The sequence below is a fragment of the Leptonotus elevatus genome, chromosome 20 (assembly GCF_054856555.1).
Source record: "Leptonotus elevatus isolate MCC_2025b chromosome 20, RoL_Lele_1.0, whole genome shotgun sequence".
In the NCBI taxonomy this organism is placed as follows: Eukaryota; Metazoa; Chordata; class Actinopteri; order Syngnathiformes; family Syngnathidae; genus Leptonotus; species Leptonotus elevatus.
Window position 1 is genome coordinate 15863316 of NC_141258.1, and position 23358 is coordinate 15886673.

The following is a 23358-nucleotide window of genomic DNA, read 5'->3' on the forward strand; positions in this document are numbered from 1 at the left end:
TTGTTATACATGGGGAACAAGGAACTATTTTACATTGTGAAAAATTCCTGGGTCTCTTGCATATTTAAAAAACAATTATACATATATAAACTACGACAGCGTATTTGGGCCACGTATATAAATATATTTTTCAGGGGGGTGGGGTGTGGTGGTGTTAATATTCCAAGAAAAAAACTCAGAAACTTACGAAAATAATGCGTAGCATTGCTATAGTCTAATGTGAGGGTTCGTTGGTGGTTAATGGGACACTGTTTATTAAATGAAAAGGCAGAAAAGGCAGGATGGAGAAAGATTCATTCTTAATTTAAATTGTACTCGCCATACACGGCAGCTAGAGCGACAACACTTACTGATCGGCTATCAGCTGACCAACACTAACCAATCAGAAGCTAGCATACTTTAGGTAAAATGCAAGTGAATGATAGAGAGCAGCAGATTCGACACATCAACTTAGCTACATGTACAAAAAAATACCAAAATGTATAAATGTGTAAATAATAATTCTGGAAACATAAATATACAAGTGAATATACATTTTAACAAATTTATTTAAATGCTTGATCCTCAGGGTGTGGACCTTCTCATACGGTTAATATGCTAAAGCAATTACTATCTCCTTATTTAAAAACCCGACCGATAAGTAGTACGCTACGTGTATTTTAAGTTTCTGAGTTTCTTTTCTCGCAAATTTGCGAGTTTTTTTCTCGGAATATTGCCGCCACCCTCTAAAAAAAGTTATTTATACGTGGCCCTTATACGCCATCGTACTAAACACATGATTATTGTTGTTTTTTGTGTGTGTGTTTTTTAGCAAGGTTGAATGAGGGACAATAGCAAATGCTGATGTATTTCTAGAATATTCTTGTATTGAACAGTACTAAAAATGTATTTCAGAAATCAGGCGAACAAGAGCCATTCGAAGAAGGGGAGGGAATGAAACGCATTGACCCACTACATCAGCTCATCCAGCTTTTCAGTAGAACAGCTCTTACAGAGAAGTGGTGGGTTTCACTCAAGTTGCCTGTCGAAACAAGGTTTTATAGCATTTATGAATCAAACAAGTTTTGACTTGTAGTAAACTGGATGAAGATCATCTCTACATGGCTTACGCCGATATTATGGCCAAGGTACCTGCCAAATGAATATTACATCAAGTCTCCAGAGTTTATTCACTGGGTTTCTTTTTCATTGCCCTCAGAGCTGCCATGATGAAGAAGATGAAGATGGGGAGGAAGTGAAAAGTTTTGAAGTAGGTTTTTGTCATTGTTTGGTTTGTCTATCATTGCCAGTCAAACATGTCCCATCCCCCATTTTTTTATGAATAGGAAAAGGAGATGGAAAAGCAGAAGCTGTTATATCAGCAGGAAAGACTGCATGATCGCGGAGCTGCAGAGATGGTACTTCAGACCATTAGTGCCAGCAAAGGTTTGGGTTTTTCATTTGTATTATTCTTAATTCACCTTTAAGAGTTATAAGCAATCATCAATTTAATAAACAAAAATTGTAATCATACTTGAATTAATGATGAATGAAACAATCCAGATCCAGTACAAAATTGTACATGTACCTTGATTGAAATCTATTGTGATATTAAATTACATGGGATTTGAGGAAGTCTTCTTGCATAGACTGAGGATCTACACGTGTATTAACTGAAAAGCAAACAAATAAAGTATCCGTTTGATTCCATTGAACCAGGTGAGATGGGTCCCATGGTGGCATCAACCCTAAAACTGGGCATTGCAATTCTCAATGGAGGAAACTCTACAGTACAGCTGGTACCAACCTTATTGTCCATTCTGTCCATGTGCTGCATTTTAAATTGTACTCAATACAAATAGATTGTCTGATCTCTGGACAGAAAATGCTGGATTATCTGAAGAACAGAAAGGACGTTGGCTTCTTTCAGAGTCTTGCTGGCCTCATGCAGTCGTGCAGGTAACAGTAAAACTATGTAAAAAGTTTATGGTTAAACATTTAATCTAGACTAGAATATATTTATATTAAACTGGCCATTATTTTTATGAATAACCTGAATGTTCCTTTTACTTGGTTTGTTTGCATGTTGTCTTTAAGTTTTACAAGATTAAACTCTTTTCCCCAGTGTTCTAGATCTAAATGCATTTGAGAGACAGAACAAAGCAGAAGGACTGGGAATGATCACTGAGGAGGGATCAGGTAAAACGTATATAAAATATGTTATACACCGTTTATTTTAACTCTTTTACTGCCAAACGTTATCCAAAAAACAACCCCTACAGTGCCAGCCAATTTCGAGCATTTTCACTCATATTTCAAGACAAACAGAATATTGTGTGCTATGACTACATAAACATGGTGGATACCATATGAAAGTTTGGATTCCATTCTCTCATCAATTGACATTATTGGCGGTTTACAGTAGGTGTGTCCTTAACGTCAATTGATGTTTTTGCTGGTAAAAGAGTTAATTGTCTTGACTCTGCAATATTTACCAACTACAGAAATTATCCAAATATATCGGATTGTTAGTGCATGACTTGTGTACAGGTCTCTTGAATCACCCCACAGATTTATAATTGATTTAAAATGAGACATAATACACATTTTTCACAATTTAAAGGAGGTCTCAGGTTTCTTAATAACCTGGCAAGTCTAGTTTACCATGTTTGGAAATTTTGATTTGGGGCCTCACTTGACATTCCGAGGGCATTTTAGCAGTAATGAAGTAATATAACGTGTTACCTATTATATTTTCGTAATATTATTACTACTGAGTCCCATAACACATTCCAATTCTGGGACCACCGGACAAATTAATAAGGAGGTACCGGTCCATTATATCATGTACAAAATAAGTTATTAACTGAAATAATTATCACGAGTACTTACAGAAGTCACACATCAAACATTAGCGCACTTTCTGTAGAATCTCTCTTATACTACATGCTTTGCAGTATTTTACGATAGTCAGCATCTTACATGGCTGAGAAGTCCTAATCACATATATTCAAAACACAAGTCAAAACAAGAAAAAAGCAAAGTTTAGAAATGTCATTATGCTTTTTAGGTATGATTTGAATGAATGTGCCATCAATTGCAGTATGCAAAATGATGATCACTCTGATTGGCTGCGCGCCAGCAAATCATTTAATCTCTGGGCTGAAGACCTCCGTTGGCTGGTGATGTCATGCTACTCCAATCTGACAAACTACATTACGCCTTATTAAATAAGAGCCTGATGTGGTCGTTTATTTTTATATTTTCCATTTGTTCATTAAATTCACCTGGAATCTTTGTCTCCATGTCTGTTTGTCTGTCTGTCTGTCTGTCTATATGTCTATCTATCTATCTATCTATCTATCTATCTATCTATCTATCTATCTATCTATCTATCTATCTATCTATCTATCTATCTATCTATCTATCTATCTATCTATCTATCTATCTATCTATCTATCTATCTATCTATCTATCTATCTATCTATCTATCTATCTATCTATCTATCCATCCATCCATCTTGTTAGACCAATTTTCAATTATACTCCATCTATCACTATTATTTGTTAGACAAATGATCAGGTACACTAGTATTACATTAAGTAATACATTGTGGTGGTATTAATAAATGGAACCCCTATTGGTAATATAAATGTATCTTTCCCATGTGTCTAAAATTGATTATGTTGAGAATTGTATGGTGCACAGTCTGGGATTGTTTATTTACTAGAACAAATATCAGTTCCAATATTTATATTTGATATTTATATTAGTCAAAGGCAGTGATCTCACACCATAGAGTCGAAACATTTAACATTACACCCCACATTACAGTTAAAGATCCTCATGACAAGTTATCTTTACCGGCAACTATAGTTGCAAATTTTGCATTTTCCTTTTGAAAAGTAGAAATCATTATTAAATCAATAAATTCCAGATTACACAGACGGTAATATTGTAAAGAAAGTACATTACACTATGTACATTCAAATGCAAGTAACTAGTAATACGAAATATATAAAATTTTTGTAGTAACTTGCCAACACTTTTTCTGTTACATGCATACATGAATCTTTCTGTGCCGGGATCAAATCCAAATTTGCAAATATACTGTATATGGTTGATGTCATCGTACTTCATTTACGACACGCATCAAACCCTCTGAATCTTTGTAGAAATCAATTCTTTGAATCCATTATTAGGGTCCGAGCAGCGACCGTTGCATTTTTCTTCTTCTTCCTCCTCCTTCTTCTTCTTCTACTCCTTCTCCTTCCACTACTCCAAAATGAATCTCATTGTTGGGGACCTAAACATGTTCGAAAACATTCACCGGGTCTGGCGAAAAATTTGATTTTTAAGTTGTCATAAACGATGATAGCGAAATGGCTCCGTAGCGCCCCGTACAGTGGAAAAACAAAAAACAACCCATGCATGTTTGACCTTGGGCTTCGAAAATTGTCAGGTACGTGTAGCACCCCCAGATGTACAAAAAAGTATATCGTGGTCATTTGATAAAAAAGGACATAATGAAACTATAAACAATCAAGTCAGAGGGCCCTTCAAATAATTTATTGTGCGCTGATCCTGCCTTGACCAATTGTGCTGAAATTTGGGGAAACACCTACACTAACTCACTGCACTGTTTGCACAATACACTTTTATAGACATATAGGGCACATAACACACTCGCCAAACAGGCCCTACAACTCCCCTCCCATTTTAATGCAACACACAACTGTGTGTGTGTGTGTGTGGGGGGGGGGGGGGGGGGTCGGGTCGGGGGGGGGGGCATCGGTTGGGGCAGACCGCAGTATAGAGCAGTGCTGCGGTCCCCTGTCCGTGTCCCCCCCCCCCCCTCCTATTTATTTTTTTAATGCACCACATACACTCACTGACATGCCTGGGAGGCGGGTGGATCGGAGCGTGGGGATATAATTTCCCTCTGCTCCGGTTCACCTGCTCCCAATTTTAATGCACCACACACACACACTTGTATATACACTGGGTGGGGTCACATTCAAAGTTTAGGGGTAGAGTTCGCCAGTCGGCAAGCTGGCGGACTCAGTAACAGGGGTTAGCTTTCACTAAGAACGCTGGAGTGACGACCGGGGCCTTTCCCCGCTGGGCCTGGAGTTCGGCGGTGCCGGCCGTCCTCCGGTGCCCCCAACGGGGTGTCTGGGGGCGGCTGGGGCTGGGTTGGGGTGGATGGGGGGCGGGGCTGTGGACCGGTGGGGTGCCTGGCGGGCCTGCAGTGCCCCGTCCTGCTGCGTTGGGTTGGGGGCACGGGCCGTGTTGGGGTGGGGGGCGCTCCTGCTCCTGGGGGTTTGCTCTCCGGCCGGTGGCCCTGGCGGGGCCCGGGGGTCGTCCTTTGGCCCTGCCGCGGCCTGGGGGGCTGAGGTGTTGTGCTTGCTCTGTCCTGGCAGGGGTCGACGGCTCCCCTCTTTGGTGGAGATTTTCATGCATGCCAGATCCACCACACCAGCATCTATCGAAACTCAGACACAATCTGCTTCTTCCTCAGGTCATTGAATCGGTGGAGGCTGGTGTCTGTGGATCTCACTCTGCTTCGTCTGTCCTTCCTTCCTTTCCTCAGTCTCTCCTTTGGTCTCTTGAGGTCTCCCCGATTTGTTGGAATTTAGATGTTTCTGGGGTTGGTGAAGAACTCTGGTTGGTGGCCCGGTGGGTGGTGTCTGGTCGGTGCTGGATTTCACTTTTCTTTCTTTTCTTTGGTCCTTCCTCGGATCTCCTGACGGCGGTGTTCGGTTTAGGTGAACGGTATGGGATTTTTTTAATAGGTTTTGGTGAACTAACGAATACATTCACACGCACGCACGCACACACATACTCACCCACATACAAAATAATAAAAAAATAATAATAAAAAAAGAGCAATGATGATGACATTACCGAATGAACAATACTGAGCTCTTTAAAAAAAAAAGAAGAAATGTACCCGAAGGTGGTTTTGTGGAAACGTGTTACATAATAACAATATTAGAAAATTTATTGTGCAACTCTTTTCCCTGAATGTACAGTACAGAATATTTTTCTTTGTTTCTTTTTTTTTTGCTTTCTTTCTCTATTTCTTTCTTCTCCTGTTGTTGTTTTTAAAAAATGTGTTTTGTTGCACTGTTTTCACTTCCTCAGTAATCGCTTGTGAGCGTGGTAATTATGCCTTCACGCCATTACTTTTGTGGTGATGGGACACTCTTTGGCAGTAGATGTTCACTTGTGGCAGTTTTGTGCAGGTGTTGAGTTTAGATCATCTATTGTCATCCTTTTCTTTGCTCTTTATGTGCTTTAAACTACTTCTCTGCCGCCGTGTCATCATTTCTCACATATTTGGCCAATGAACTCACTCTTTTATTTGGAATCTTTTTTTCCCACTCAACATAATAGATTTCATCTTAGACTAACAACAAGCTTATTTTAGAATGACTTTGCAATGATTTTATAATATAGAAATTATATTTTAAGAGGAGTCTAGGTAGTGGTTATAGCACATGGCTACTTCTCAGGATTTGTATAGTATCTGGCAGATTCAAGATATTGCTAATACAAATATGGCAGTTACTTTCCCTGTGCCCATTCACTCCTCACTACAACATTTGTGAACCCAAAGTCATTGGCTGTTGTTGTTTGAGTAACTGAGTTGGCTATTGTGGTGATTAATATGTGTTGTGAATTGTAAAATATGTGACCCGTTCCGGCAAAAAGGTCCACATGTCGGAAAGTAACAAGTCCCGTATTTGAGCAAAATAGAGCATGTCGATTTTGAGATTTCTCCAAAAATGGCCTCCTTGAGGACTCTATTTTCATTTCCCAGCAGCATAAAAGTTAAAATTGTAGTAAAAGTGTATGACGCAATGTACGCAATTATTAGTAAAAGTAAATCGTTAGCCATCATGTTTATTAGGCGACTTTAGCAAGCAACGCATCTTGGAAACCTCCCTCGAATAGTTCCTCAACTTGAACGGCACTTCACAAGATTACTATAAATGGACAGAGCAACCAATAAAAGTCGAAATACAGTACTGTCCACCATAATGTGACCATTCAGCACGAAAGTAAAGAAAGAAGACGGACGACACAGCATCCTACCTTGTTGTATAGTAGCAGCGTGCACCATCGTCGGTAAACACCGCGGTGAAGGTTTGTAATCCAAATCGAGATCATCTTCAATTCCAGAATCTCTTTCTTTGACGAGTCTATTTCTACTCTAATGTAAATGAACTATGCACTGCCCATTTCACCATGCAGGGAGAGACTCAACAATAGTAGCAACCTGCCCACTGCTGCACTTGCAGCTCCCCAGAGTGATGTGACAGAGTCGGATAAGTGTCAAAGTTGTGAAATGCCATTTATGTGATAATGTAGGCCAATCTATTAATTAACTATTTAATTAATCTCGAGAAGTGACAGACCACACCAAATGGCAAATACAGTAATCTTTGAAATAACATAAAATTATTAAATCAAATTTCCCACTGCAGTAATATAACCTCATTTAAGTAATAAAATACCACAAGGAGCAACAATAAAATAGCCAAACTTTGGCTGATGCCTTAGAAGATGAATTGTAAGCTTAATGTGATCTGGCTGATTTCATCTGTTGAGAGGTCAAACTTCCCAAACTTTTAAAGGGTTCATATTTCAGATGATGTCCTTATCTGCTATTGGAATTGACTTTCCAGTGATATAACAGTTTCTGAAAAATCCAGGTTAATATATTTTTCCCAAGGTACTGGTTGCTATGGACATTTGAAAGATGCTAGTACAAAACTAGGGATTTCAACCTTGCAAGATTAAAACTGCTGTAACTTTGTCAATTTTTGAAGTACATACATGTATTATATATTATTTTAAAGGGACTTAAGTGTAGAATTAGAATATATTAATATCTAAATTTTGATTGTTTGGCACATGAGGACCCCTTTGCCAGAGAACATATCACATATGCATTCTGTTCTTGAAGCTGTATTTTCTTTTAAGGAGGCATAATATCAATTCAATTAGTCAATTATAACCAAAATAAATTCATGACCATGCGTGTTTTCATCATACACAGATGGCGGTAGAAACAGTGGAAGCTTTTGTGCGGAGCCTGTATGAGCTTGCGCAGCACTGTGAGTTTAGAAATATGAAGGATGAGCAGATTCGGGACAGGATTGTCATCGGAATGCTGGACAAGGATGTGTCACAAATACTTCAATTTGAGCCGGATTTAACACTAGAACAAGCCATACAAGTTGCACGGAAAAATTAACAAATTAAGCAGCAGAGTGTGGAGCGGGAAGAGAGTGGCTTGAATGAGGTGAGATGCAAACAGTACAACACCACAAAGAAGAGTTATGATAAAGCACGGAGTCAGAAGCCACAGCAGTCACATGGACAGAAATGTGGAGACACAAAACTACACAAAACTAACTGTACAAATAACTGTACATGGTGCAATAGGAACCACAGCAAATGTGAGCACTGTCCTGCCTATAATAAGAGGTGCAACAATTGTAACAAAATGGGACATTTTGCAGTAGTGGGCCGAAGTAAAACAATAAGAGAGGTCAGAACTGGGAATGTAGAAGACGAAGTGGACACAGATGAGGATTAATTTTTAATTGGAGGACTTTTCCTGGGTGAAATGAATGAGGTAAAACCTACAATAAAAGACGAGCCAGTTTCAGACAGTGAGTGGGAGGTAGTGATACAGGTCAATGGCAGCCTAGTTGATTTTAAAATCAATATTGGTGCTGACACCACCGTATACACAGAGAAGACGTTTAGTAGAATGCAGAAAAAGCAAAAATATATCCGTTGTAGGCCAACTGTATACAGTCCAGGAGGGAAAGTCACATGTGTGGGGAAATTCCTTGCAACTACTAAGTACAAAAATCAGAAATTCAAGTATTAGTAATGTGTTGAGCGAGACAGTAGAAAAACTAATGGGATTGGTCGCAAGAATAAATAATGAGCAAACAAAAATATGTATAGGGAAATAGGTCTGCTGAATTATGAGTCTGTAAAGATAGAGCTAACAAGTGATGCAGTGCCTTACAGCATTAGTACACCTCAATGAGTCCCTTTTCGCCTCCTGCCGATGGTAGAAAAGGAGCTAAAGTGCATGCTAAACCTTGGGATAATTGAAGAGGTCACAGAACCTACAGACTGGTGCGCGCCAATGGTCCCAGCTCCAAAACGCATCAAAGATAAAGTCAGAGTATACGTGGACTTAAAACGTTTGAACAAAGGGGTAAAACGAGAGCGTTGCAACCTACCAACATTGGATGACATAACATCGAAGCTAGCTGGAGCTAAGGTTTTCTCTACGTTAGTTGCCTCGAGCGGGTTCTGGTAAATCCTGCTAGACCCAAGCTGCTGGAAATTAACCACATTCATCACTCCAATGGGACGGTTCTGTTTCTAGCGTCTACCATTTGGGATAACGTCAGCGCCAGAGATCTTTCGGTGATTAATGAGCACACTACTGAAAGACCTGAATGGAGTAGTTGTCGTCATGGACAATATTCTCGTCTTTGGATTGAGTATGTCAGAGCACAACCGATGCCTGGATGCAGTGCTACGGACTATAAAAGCATCAGGTCTGAAGCTCAATCAAGCGAAGTGCCACTTCAGAAAGAGTTGCAGTTCTTCGGTCACATCATTAGCCAGACAAAAGTAAGGTGGATGAGGTTTAACGTCAATGCCGAACATGTTCCTGGTAAACAGCTGGCAGTAGCGGACGCGCTGTCAAGTCACCCAATGAAAGGACACGAGTCAGACATGGATAGCCAGATTAAAGCCTATGTTAATACTGTGGCGAAGAGCAAGTCCATCAAGTCAGCTAAACTTGAGGAAATACATAGTGCTACTCAGAATGACACTGAATTGCAAAAAGTGATCACACACATAAGGAATGGATGGCCGAATGGAATGGCAGAGTGCTCACCCCTGCAGGAATTCCACGCAGTTAGGGCACATCTGTCAGAACTTGATGGTCTAGTTTTGTACCAAGATCGCCTTGTAATTCCAACGAGACTCAGATCAAATGTTCTAGACCAGCTACACGAGGGGCACCAGAGCCTGACTAAGTGTCGGGTGCGAGCTAGAGCGACAGTTTGGTGACCAGGTATAGGACTTCAAATCATTAAGAAAGTGACATCATGTAGCTTCTATAACGAGCACAAACCAACACAGAAAAGAGAGCCACTGATGACAACTCCCTTGCCTGCAGGTCTATGGTAAAGAATTGCAGCCGACCTGTGCGAGCTGGATGGGAAACTTTCTCATCGTAGTGGACTATTATCCAAGAGACATTGAAATTGCTTCTCTTACTTCGATAACAAACAGACAGGTTATAGGCAAAATGAAAAACATGTTTGTGAGATGGGTTTGTACGGGTTAGTAATTTTTTATTTTATTTTATTTTTTTAGAGAGAGATCAGTATTGTTCATTCGGTAATCTTACCGATTCAACATGTCATCATCATTGCTATCCTTTTTTGTGTGCGTGAATATGTGCGTGTGCGTGTGTGTGTGTGTGCATATGTGTGTGTGTGAGTTTGTGATCATTAATTGATCTGAAACATATAAAAAATCCCATACCCTTCACCTAAAACAAAGACTTCAAAATCCCGCTAGAGTCGTGAAGTTGTCAGGAGACCCAAGGAAGGATCAAAGAAAAGAAAGAAAAGTGAACTCCAGCACCGACCAGACACCACCTACTACCCAACAAATTAGGAAGACTTCAAAAGACCAAAGGAAAGACTGAAGAAAGGAAGGAAGGATAGATGAAGCAGAGTGAGATCCACAGACATCAGCCTCCACCGATTCAGTGACTAGAGGAAGAAGCAGATTGTGTTAAAATTTTGGTAAATGCTGGTGTGGTGGATCTGGCATGCATGAAAACCTCCACCAAAGAAGGGAGCCGTCGACCAGGACAGGGCAAGCACAACCACCCAGGGCTCCCCAGACCACGGCAGTGCCAGGGCACAACCCATTGGCCCCGCGGGGGCCACTAGCCGGAGAGCAAAACCAGGAGACTGGAGCGCCGGCCAATAGTAAACAAATGTAAATTAGGTGGTGTTTTTTTTCTTTCAGGGATAAAAAATAAATAATGCAATGGTTGTTTAAAATAAAAAAGGGGGAAGATGTTTTGAGATTTGTTTTATGATTGCTCTAGGCTACCATACTCGAAACGTCATAGTGACGTAGCAGGAAGTTTGTGAGGAGTAGGAGTCTGAGCGGGAATGGGTATATTGTTGCTGCAGTGATTTGGAATAAAGACTGTGTTAAACTCAACAAGGCCGTGCTCCTTTCTCATGACAGGTTTTTACTTTGAAGTTGGACTGCGTGGTGGCGTGACCGCTAGCTTGACTTCCCTTTTCGACGTTTCGGCTCATATTATCAATGTTTTCATTGAAATTACATATTTTCTACCAACATTATCGTAATGCCATCCCAAAAGTATATTTAATTGCTAATTTAGGACGCTAAGATACCGCTGGTTAATTATGCCGTCATTGTATGATATGTCACAAGGCGCAGACGTTAGTGGCTAGCAGCTAGTGTTAGTATTGGCAACGAGTGCCTGGCTGGCAACAGTAAATGAACTGTTACCTGACTTGCTTTCTTTACTTCTTTTTCAATGTCCTGGACCTAGGCTCACTCTCCATGCTTAAGGAACGGGAATGTGCCTTAAATTGCACTTTGCCTTTTTCATTATTAAAACAAATAATAATATTAGAACTTTCTCTTCATTTATTTTATAAAACACCTTTGCCCATTAAATAAATAAATAAAACATTCAACTGAAAATGTCAAATATAGCCATTTAGGTTTTAGGAACACAACTTTAATCCATTAATACCTTGTGATTTTATACATGGACCATGTATAAAATAAGAATGTATTTGACTCATATTGCACTAAAGTTGTGTTCCTAAATCCTAAATTACCATTTTGAGTTTTTTTTTTTTTTTTAATGGGCAAGTGTTTTACAAAATAAATGAAGACAAAGTACTCTTTATCTTGTTATTCTTTTTTTTTTTTGCTGATCCAATAAAACGATTATATCTGTGACTCAAATCTGCAAATCCAAAACATGACTTTTGTGATCCGTTGCTGTCACCGTCAGTACTTCAGTCTCTCTGTGACTGTCCTAATCACCTAAATGGTGTTAAAGTAGACGGAAGCAGTGGCCAAGAACTGGTGTCTAGACACTATTGGCGAAGAAGAACAGTCGGCAAGTTTCCACTGTCACTCACATACTGAATATCGTGATATATCGTTGAGAAAATCTCTGGCAATATATTGAATATTATAGATATCATGTACCCTGATATTATCGTTATCATGGGCCACATATCGTCTAATTATCAAATTGTGAGTTACCTGTACTGCACAGCCGAAACGAAGGCCATCCAACATTTTGCTTTGTTGTTTCACAATCAGTAAGTTTTTCCCATTCTGAAGTTCTGGGCGCTCAGTGGGGAGGTCAGATCCCTGTTTAGTTTAGTTTATCAGCCTCCTCATTGCCCTAGACTCCCAAATTACTGGGTATCCATTGCAATGAGAAGATTGTTTCTCTTACCCAGTTCATTAAGGTTTTCAATAGAGTGCAAAACAGTGTTTGATGTGACCATATTGCATTCCATTTCCTTAACAGCCTGACTATCAGAAAGGACAACTATTATTTGTTACTGGACCCCCTCCTCAAGTAGCATCTCTATCACCGTTGACATGGCGAAGACTTCTGCCTGGATGCCGGTACTCAGTTGGACCAAGAAGAGGGATTGCTGAACGGAAGACCGAGGGCCATGCGGTTACTTGATATAAATACCAGCTCCAACTCTTCCGTCCAGTTTTGAACCATCAGTGTAATACCGAAGAACATTACACCCTAGATTGAATTCATATTCAATTGCACCTTGGTTATCTTTTATTCAACACCGAAAGTATCTTTTGAATGTCTTAACTTTTTTTCCTAAGGTCACATGGCATGTCCAACAATGGAAAATCATGTCTGTCACTATTGCACACATCCACATGACACCGGTTTTGGCCATCCAGACTCCTACCTGATCAGTACAGTAGAAACCACAAACATTCTCCGCCCTGATAAACTCTTCTTTCGGTATGATATTCAGCAACAACTCCATCTTACCCGTAGGCGCGCATGGAGAAGACAAGTATATCAATTAACATGCTAATCGCTGCACTGTCTGGCATTTTTTCCACAAATACAGTTTTCCAATACCGCCGATCCAGGATACACATGCATGTGTCAAGAAATGACGCACCATGGCTGTTTATATCAATTTCATCAACAATTGTCTGCATTGCATTAGCACCGCAGTCGGCTTGGAAGAAATCCATGTGATATGACTTTTCCACATCAATGTGTAATACTTCAAATGATTAAGATTTGTTATGATCCTCGTTGTGGAAGGGACCAACTGTCGACATAAACTTACACATCGGCACAAATTGTTCCATGTCACTTTGGACATACCGCCACACAACAGACAATGAGGAACTATTCTTGTCAAAATGGCCTCGACCTAGGAGTATAGCTACAAGTCATGGCTAACATCTATTTCTCTTGCCTGAGCCAAGCTTTTAATGCCACACTCAGTCAATGTTAAGTTAACCTTTACTTTTACTACTTGCAGATGTAAGAGTAGGAAAAGGTTGACTTTGGCTGTTGTCACACGCTTCCACCACTTTTGATTGAGCAAATTCAATCCCAGGTGATTACAGTGGTCAAACTAAAATGTTCCTGCTATCACTAATGGTAATCATATACGTAAATGCCAAGCCTTAGTGGTGCATCTTGAGGTACATATAAGCAGAGAGTAGGGAACTGTAGGGAAAAAGCTGTTCCTGAACCTGGTGACTTTGGACCTTAGGATTCTGTAGTACCTCCCAGAGGGCAATACTTTCTTCTATGACTTAAAAGTGCAGCCCCAGCAATGCACTGGGCGGGCGGTTTTCAACATCTTCTGTAAAGCTATCTGGTCTTTGACAGACTACATAACAGATTATTATTATGTTATTGGTAGTGCAGTCGTAGACATTACTGAAATCAGAATTGCTGAAGAACAGTGTTTATTTCTTCAGAGTGATCAGAAAACTTGAAGAGTATCATTTGGTAAGCCTTCTTGACCATCCAAGTGAGATTCTGTGAGTTGTGGATTTCCATCAATTTGAAGCTGGTCACAAGCTCTTCCGCCAGATGGGTGGATGAGTTTTAACAATCCTTCTGAAGTCCATGATGAGCTTCTTGGTCTTGCTGCTGGTGAGCAGCAAGTTGTTGTTGTTGCATACTCAGCCAGACATTGCACCTCCTCCCTGTAGGTTGACTCACTGTTCTTCTTGACCGTGCTGCTATGCACAATCTTGGGAATGAAGAACCATTAGCAGGTCTGCAGTCGTGGGTGCAGAGAGAGTAGAAGAAAATACCATTCACACGCCTTGTGTTCCACTGATGTTTGGGCTGAGAGTGACACAGGAGAGGTGTACTACTAACCAAACACGTTGGTCAAAAAGTTCAGTAAATAGTAACACCACATGCTTCCCGCTGGGTTTTGGTTTGCTGTGGCCATTCTGTCAGGTGGGGGTTGGCAGCATGCAGGCAAAAAGCAAGTGGATCCAAGTACAGGGAAACCGCCACGGAAAGGCAAGGCATATGTATGTATGTATGTATATATATATATGTATATATGTATATATATATATATATACATATATATATATATATATATATATATATATAGATTTATGTATATATATATATGTATATATATAGATATATGTATATGTATATATATATAGATTTATATATATATATATATATATAGATTTATATATATATATATATATATAGATTTATATATATGTGTGTATATATATATATGTGTATATGTGTATGTATGTATATATTTATTTATTGCAATTTAAGAGACACTCCAATACAGTAAATACCGTACGTATCATATATACTGAACAGTGAAACATTTTTGCCACGTTCATCAGAAATCTAGGCAAACCTCTCTGGTAAGAGAGACCACAAGAGTGGCTGATTGCTGCGTGTGTGTGCCTTAATGTCACAACACGACAGCTTCCGCTGACATTTACAGCCGTTAATTAGTTTTAGCAAAAAAATCTGCACACCTATGGCAATGAGTTACGCAATGAAATGTTGCCATTTTTTTTTTTATTCTCGCCATTTCCAAAATAGCAAAGATAATTTTTTTCATTTTCAGGAATATCAACAATGAAGCACTCAATTCTCAACCTAATGGATCGAAAGCAATATACTGTGGTGGAGACAGTGAAGATCGTGGAAGCATATCAAAATCAAATAATCAAAATGAGTTACCCACTCTGAGCCACAATTCACATTCGACGTTCTGAGAAGAAATCTTCCAAGCGGACTCACAACTTTGCGTCCTTGCAGACCTTTGATTATCACTATGTCCTTTATTCGCATTGGTCACGCGTCTTGTTTGCCTGAACTTCTTCAGAAGACAATCTTCTGCTATCTTCACTCTCTCCTCCACAATATTTTGCTTATATGATCCATTAAGGTGAGAATCGAGAGCTTCGTTGTTGATATTTCTGAAAATAAACAAAACATCTTTGTTTTTGTTGGAAATTGTAAGAATTATTAGACCTCTTTGTAGTCATTCTGTATTGATGTTAAGTTCTTGTTTATCTGGCTGTATAGTTATTATATTTCTATTAATATCATTTTTATTAATTTTTTGTTGCATTTTGTGGTTCTTAGTAGCATTTTTACTAAAGTCACCTATTATATTTGCTAATGTATTTCAATAGCATACTGATTGACACGACTCACACCACATGTAAAAGCTCTAAGAAAATTTCAAAAGTCCAGATTTTGTTCTCGTGACTACAAAATGATTCAATTCAAAAACCTTTCCATCTCTACATACAATTTCTCGTGCACCGCTCAAAATATTGCATCAAATGGGTTCTAGAAGAATTTTGTATTTCAATTACTGTATTCTATTCACATTTCAACGACTAGACTTTTTTTTTTAACACATTTTTTTTGTTTGTTTTGCTTTATGGTGTGTTGTTTGCTCCTATATTGTATATTCAATTAGTTTTGTGAATGTGTCCCTGTTTTTCTAAATGCATGTGTATGTTTGTGTACATTCTTTAATCTGTTTGCATATGCATATCTTCTTGGGAATACCTGCTTACTTTTGTCTGCATGTGTCTCTCTGTTTCTGTAAATCTTTGTGTGTGTGGGGGTGCGTGCGTGTGCGTGTGTGTGTGTGTGTGTGTGTGTGTGTGTGTGTGTGTGTGTGTGTGTGTGTGTGTGTGTGTGTGTGTGTGTGTGTGTGTGTGTGTGTGCGCGCGCCTGTGTGGTCTCGGGGGGGGGGGGGGGGTTCTCTTTGGGACAGGTGAGAAGGTTATGCAGGATGATAAGTTTACCTGTGACCTCTTCCGCTTCCTTCAGCTTCTCTGTGAAGGACATAACTCAGGTATTTTTGTAAACTCACCATTTGCACGCTGGCAGTTACTTTAATATTGTGGAAATTTGCATATCTTCATTCATTGCAGATTTCCAGAACTACTTAAGGACTCAAACGGGGAACAACACAACTGTCAACATCATCATCTCGACTGTTGACTACCTGCTAAGAGTACAGGTTGTCACCCTTTTTTTTGTCAGCAGTAGGGCTGAACGATTTTAGGAAAAAATTGATTTGCGATTTTTCTGACAAATATTGTGATTTCGATTTAATTTGCGATTTTGTTCACATTCAGTTTTGTATTTACAATGTACAGTAATGTTTCCTAATTTGACTGAAAATTGCATATATATTTCGATAATATGCAAAAAAATATGTTCTACTACATCAATGTGCATTTTTTAATATAATCATAGGTCTTGTATTCACTAATTGTATTACATCGCTGGAGCCTCATCTTACAAAAGGTTGACGTTTCACCACCATCTTCCTGCTACAGATGCCCAAAGGACAACTTTGTGAATGCAGTTAGCCCTGGTGGTGCTTGCATCGAGTATCGGACCCAATGGGTCAACCACTACTTACTTTCCACGGGGCCTGCAGGTGGTCGTCGCTGAGTCCCGTGATTTGGGCTTCCGTCGCTTGTCACCTTATGCTTTGTTCTTGCAAGCTTTTACTAGCTTTTTTTTTTTTTACTAGCTTCTCCCGCTAGCCGCTTTTGTTAGCTGCTCTAGCTTAATCCGGTTTGCTCTGTCTTTCGGCGTGATGTCTCTATTCTTGTGTTTTATCTTACTTTAAATTTGGGGTCGGAACGTGTTAATGGCATTTCAATTCAATGGGGATAATTGTTTTGATGATGAATAAACCGAATTACGAGCATTGTCACCTAATGTCATTCTATGAGAACACTTGGTATACCACTGTAATTAATTATGTAGTTTGATACACTTGCACTTTTCCAAGTGCCTGTTTATCTCATCTGGTAAAGTTTGGGTACACAACTGTGCCAATTTTCCTTTGATCCAGGACACATGACTTTTTTGTCTTTCTTTCTTTGAAAGTCCATACTTATGTGGAGGCCTAATTACAAACCCAATACCACAGAAGTTGGGCCGTTGAGAATCCAGAATACCAGGATTGACACTCATTGCTGAAGCTTTGTAGGTGGAATTATTTTTTGGTTTTTGATGCAATGCCACCTGAGGGATAAAAAATCATAGGCATTCAATGTTGGTTTTTGGCCTTGCCGCTTACATTTAGTGATTTTTCCTGATTCTCTGAACCTTTTGATGATACTATGGACCATAGGTGATGAAGTAACTAAATTCCTTGCATTGTCCTTAAACTGTTCAATTACTTTCTCACGCAATTGTTCACAAAGAGGTGAACCACACCCCATTTTTGCTTGTGAATGGCTGAGCAATTCAGGCCCCCTCCACATGAAAGCCCATTTCAATGTATCCGCACAAATTTCTTACCTTTTGGGCAGTTCGTCCACACAGCGGCGCCGTTTCAGAGCTTGATTAGACATGTACAGCTCGTAGGCTAGTGTGTGTATATATGTATATATATATATATGTATATATATATATGTACATATATATATATATATATATATATATATGTACATATATATATATATATATATATATATATATATATATATATATATAAGTCTCTCTCTCTCTCTCTATATATATATATATATATATATATATATATATATATCCACCAAAATAAACTGGGAGGCCGCGCCGCGGTGTGTGAATGGGTTGTGAACGCCTGTTAAAGTGCACGGCAACGAATAACATGAGTACCGTGAGTTAAATAGTTGAATTATAAAGTACAAATGAACTCACTATTTTACTCCAGTTGCCATTTTAAAACAAATGGTAGAATGCATGTTACCGTATTTTAGCATACATGCTACAATTTGTTTTTAGCATGCATGTGGCAAGTATGGTACGGTGCCGTAGTTTCGGAGCTGCAGTTACTTAGCCACCAGTAGCTCTGCGTGTGTGTCGTGGTGAGGACGTGTGTGAATTGGAAAAAACAAGGCAAACTGTCAGTGCAAGATAAAATGTAATGTAAAATGACAATAATTTTTATTTATGTATTATATTATATATGTATATATATATGTCTCTCTCTCTCTCTGTCTCTCTCTGTCTCTCTCTCTCTCTCTGTATATATATATATATATATATATGCGCCGAGAAACGTTTCTTGGGATGAGTAATATGGCGGCCTGGCGGCTTCAAAAGTCTTGGCCTATCGGCTATTCAGATCAGTGGTTCATCTTCTTCGTTGATTCTTCTTCTACGCTTTCCCTGTGGCTGGGCTACAGTGCCACATCCTCAGCGTCTTCTTTTGGACACACGCATGTCTTGAAACGTTTCTGTGTGTACAAGATTCTTTTGAGGAATGAAGCCAGCTTTGCTTCCGTGTAAACAGGGCCTCAGGGAAGCTCGTTTTATACACAATCATAGCACCCGCCTGTTCACCTGTAGGATGCTCCAAACAGGTTTGATGAGCATTGCTCAACTTTTTTTTTGCCACCTGTCCCAGCTATTTTGGAATGTGTTGCAGTCAAAAATTAAGTCAATGAATATTTGATTAAAAAATTGAAGTTTATCCCGTTTCAAAAATTAAATATCTTGTCTTTGTAGTATATTCAATTAAATATAGGTTGAACATGATTTGCAAATCATTGTATCAACTACATTGGAACTAGGTTTGTATATGTGACTTGACTTTTTAGTTTTTAACTCATCCCCTTCTTCTGTGCCTTATTTGTCTCCCATTGTTCTTAGGAGTCTATTAGTGATTTCTACTGGCATTACTCTGGAAAAGATGTAATTGATGAACAAGGACAAAGGAACTTCTCAAAGGCAATTAACGTCGCCAAGCAGGTTTTCAACACACTCACAGAGTATATCCAGGTACAACAATCTAGACAAGTTTATGGAAGTTTTTGATGATTTGTTGAAATGTGTTTCATGTAGCCATCAATGCATGGCAGGATTTGATTTATTCAGATGCTTATTTAAAATAGAAGCTACGGCATGCTTATTAGAGGAAAAATGCAGTACAATGAGTTCCAAACAGTTTTCTGTTTTTGCTTGTGACAAAACTGTGCTTATCATTATTACAGGGTCCATGTACTGGTAATCAGCAGAGCTTGGCACACAGTCGTCTGTGGGATGCCGTCATTGGGTTTCTACATGTCTTTGCTAATATGCAGATGAAATTGTCTCAGGTATGTTCAAGTGAAATAAAAACAGCCTTAATGAACTGGAAATTATGATAAAAAAATTTTTTTTTAACTTCTAAAAATTTAACAGTGGTTCATCAGTATAAAATACTTTTCTCTCATCATCTTTTCATTCATTAAATATATATGCTTTATAATTACCATTACAGTGGAACCTCGGTTCAGAAACCAAATTTTTTCCGCAACTCTGCTGATAATGCACAATGTTCATGACCCAAAGCAATTTTCCCCATTGAAATGAATGGAAATAGAATAAATCCTTTCCAACCCCAGAATCAAGTCACTTTTGCATGAAAACATCGCAGACGCCTGACACAGACAATCTACTGCAGAGATAGCACCATAGCAGAAGGCCACCACCCACAACGGTCACCTACCGTATATGTCCATTGCAGATGTGCAGCAATAGTTAGCATACTTTGTGAACCAAAACGATATTTGCCTGAAAATTTTATTCTTGAGCTCATTTATTCATGAATTCGGGCAATTGTGACCCAAGATTCCACTGTACCTTTGTTTGTTAGTTAGTTGCTTGGTGAGCTGAGAAATATCACAGGTGTTATTTTTAATGTGTTTCCCCTTCAGGACTCTAGTCAGATTGAGTTACTGAAGGAAATGATGGATCTTCAGAAAGACATGGTGGTCATGTTGCTTTCAATGATGGAGGGTATGACGATCATCTTGTACTCATGTGCTCCCTAGTATGAATGGGAAAAAAATATTAATTGTATCAAGTATTGATTTAATCAGAATTTGATGAAAGAAATTGCAGATTCACATGAAACACCACTTTGTATTGAATTTGGATGCAGTTAGCATTGAGACAGAAGACAGAGCAGACTCAGCACTGCAACCTATCATCGCTATCCTATAATCTCTAAAGAAATATGTTAGTTGTGTTTTGTTTTTATTTTAACATACGTATATGTTGTAAATTTCAGTGCTGTTTTATATCGGCAGGGAATGTGGTTAATGGGACCATTGGAAAGCAGATGGTTGACATGCTGGTGGAATCATCCAACAATGTAGAAATGATTTTGAAGTTCTTTGATATGTTCCTCAAGCTGAAAGATGTCACCTCCTCAGATGCCTTTAAAGAGTATGATCCGGATGGGAAAGGCAAGTTTATGTTTTCATAAACTGAATATGAAATATCTGACAATTTCAATGGTATTGATGAACAAATTAAATGTAAGGTGTAATATCCAAGAGAGACTTCCAGAAGGCAATGGAGAACCATAAGCACTACACCCAGTCTGAGACTGAGTTTCTGCTCTCCTGTGCTGAAACTGATGAAAATGAACTCTTGGACTATGAGGAGTTTGTGGAGCGCTTTCATGAACCAGCTAAGGTAATAAAAGTTTGACTCCACTTCTTGTGTGTAATTTCCATTGGGACGCATTTACAGGTACTTTCCTAACAAAGATGGTTCACATATTTGATGTATTATGTAGAATTGTTTTTGAGACATAGATATGCTCAATTAGTAGATGGATATGTGGATAACCAGAGAGTCAGTGCATCAGTGAACTCTGGGTGGGATGGGTACCGAAGATGGCACCGATTCACATTCAATCAAACGGTGCCATGTTCTGAAGCGCGTCTTAAATTTTGACTGTCCGGGATGTCGGCGCGGACCACAAAGTGGACATAGCAAATGTCCGCTTGCCTCTCCTCGACATGGACCACAACATGGACATAGCAGATGTCCGTCTTCACCCACCGATTTGAATCATTTATAAAATGTGTGGCATTACCATTGTTACAATATATTACTACCATATTTAGAATTTCACGGGTAACGATAAAACTGCAAAATTTTGTGGCCAACCTGTAGCACTAGCAAACATTACGTACCGCGTTGGATACAGTCTACATTGAGTTTGCTCCCAAGTCCCAATTATTCCCTTCATTGTCGTTCATGTCCTCTTCGAACTTTAATTTTTTGCGAGATTTCACTCCAAGTTGGGATCGAATTCATCGTGGTACGTGCGCATGCACGTTCTTGAGAAACAGTTGCCCAAGGAACCAAAATAACACTAATACAATTATTTATTGTCTGTTCTTGTATTACTGCTAAATTTTGTTCTTTATGTTGTTAATTGTAAATAACTTTGCTTCTCACTTTATTTGTAATATTAATTGATGGTATTATTTATACTTTATTTATTTATTTATATATGGATTTTTTTTTACTCCATCCTCTCTGGCTCATGTGTTTTAAATTCATTGTTTTATTATTTGTTAGAAAATTTGACATCATGAATCTGACTTTGATTTTGTTTAATAAAAAATGACTTTTTAAGTGAATGTTATTTTTAAAAAGTTATTATTTTATTGTTAAATAAATTAATATTTATTACCACAAACAACAGAAGTACTGAAAATTGGTATTGTTCAGTACCGTTATCGATACCCCAGCACCGACAATTGGAAACAAACCGGTTCAAATGCGAAAGGTACCCATCCCTACTTGAATGCAGCACAGACATTCACATTTTTGCAAACAATTTTACTTGACGCCATAAAATCTTGAACATTAAAACTAGTCTACGCGCGATTACTGTTGTCATGGAGAAGCTGAAAAACAACCCAAGAAACGAAGATGAGGAGACAAACAAATAATAACAATAAAAAGGGAGCCTACCTGGACAATACAGGATTAATATTGGCCCGGCTTTCACTCTGTGGCGTGAGGTCAAAGATGAGGGGGGGATTTCCAACCGACACTGCCTTTGCGGGGCTCGGCTCTTTTCCTGCAGGACTAGTAGGTAGCTTTCCATGCTCAAATAAAAAATGATTATGCTAATGTTAGCTATTGGAAATTTGCGTGGCAGCAATAAATTGCCATCAGCTTGATAGTTCACCGTTCCACACTGACCCAACCAGCCATATAATACTCAAAAGTAGGGCTGAACGATTAATTGCATTTGCAATTAAATCGCGGTTTGACAAAACGCGATTACATAATCGTGAAAGGCTGCGATTTAAATGCCCATTGAAACGTAGCAGAAGGAAAGCAAAAGGGAGGGGGAGCAGGAACGTCACCGCTGTAACTTAAGCCTGGCGCCATAAGTGCACGTAATTTTGGTGAGTTTTTTGTCTGAGACCTTGAGACCAGTGTCTAACATGTTTAATCTGTTTGATCTTGGTTTTAAAACAACACTTCACCGTTGTGAGTTATGACTTTTCGGCTGCCGTAGTGTCGCACGTTTTGTAAACTGAGTATACATGCAAGTGTGTGGCAGCGGCTGATGCAGTTGTTTTATATTTTGAGGCTAAATAGGTCTGTATGTGGCCATATGTTGTCGTCCGGTTTCATAAATGAAAATTAGGATGGACGAAATTGTCATTACTCACCATCATTTAGGTGCCACCGCTGCCGGCGACGCAGCCTTTTTTAATGTACATGTATTGTGGCGTTGGTGAACTAATCAGGCCAAGCGAACAAACAACTATTTAATGACAATTTGCAAGTAACTGTTGGCCGTAACCACGCCAGAGCACAACAGCTCCCAACGCGCTTAGCTTACCAAAACAAAAGTATGTTTGTGTTGCATTCATGGCCCGTCCAGACCATGGGAAACTACACAACCCGT

The 23358-nt window shown here is 39.0% G+C and overlaps 1 protein-coding gene across 1 annotated transcript in view; it reads left to right on the top strand.

Moving 5' to 3' along the window:
- ryr2a (ryanodine receptor 2a (cardiac)) overlaps window positions 1–23358 on the top strand; it is a 221846-nt gene that overhangs the window by 163563 nt on the left and 34925 nt on the right. The window contains exons 82-95 of the mRNA XM_086065047.1: window positions 895–1001; window positions 1076–1127; window positions 1199–1249; window positions 1326–1425; window positions 1699–1778; window positions 1862–1938; window positions 2105–2178; window positions 16414–16494; window positions 16574–16662; window positions 19299–19427; window positions 19640–19744; window positions 20345–20426; window positions 20720–20878; window positions 20956–21110. Coding sequence (XP_085921173.1) covers window positions 895–1001; window positions 1076–1127; window positions 1199–1249; window positions 1326–1425; window positions 1699–1778; window positions 1862–1938; window positions 2105–2178; window positions 16414–16494; window positions 16574–16662; window positions 19299–19427; window positions 19640–19744; window positions 20345–20426; window positions 20720–20878; window positions 20956–21110 — 1341 coding nt within the window. The remainder of the gene's footprint in view (window positions 1–894; window positions 1002–1075; window positions 1128–1198; window positions 1250–1325; window positions 1426–1698; window positions 1779–1861; window positions 1939–2104; window positions 2179–16413; window positions 16495–16573; window positions 16663–19298; window positions 19428–19639; window positions 19745–20344; window positions 20427–20719; window positions 20879–20955; window positions 21111–23358) is intronic.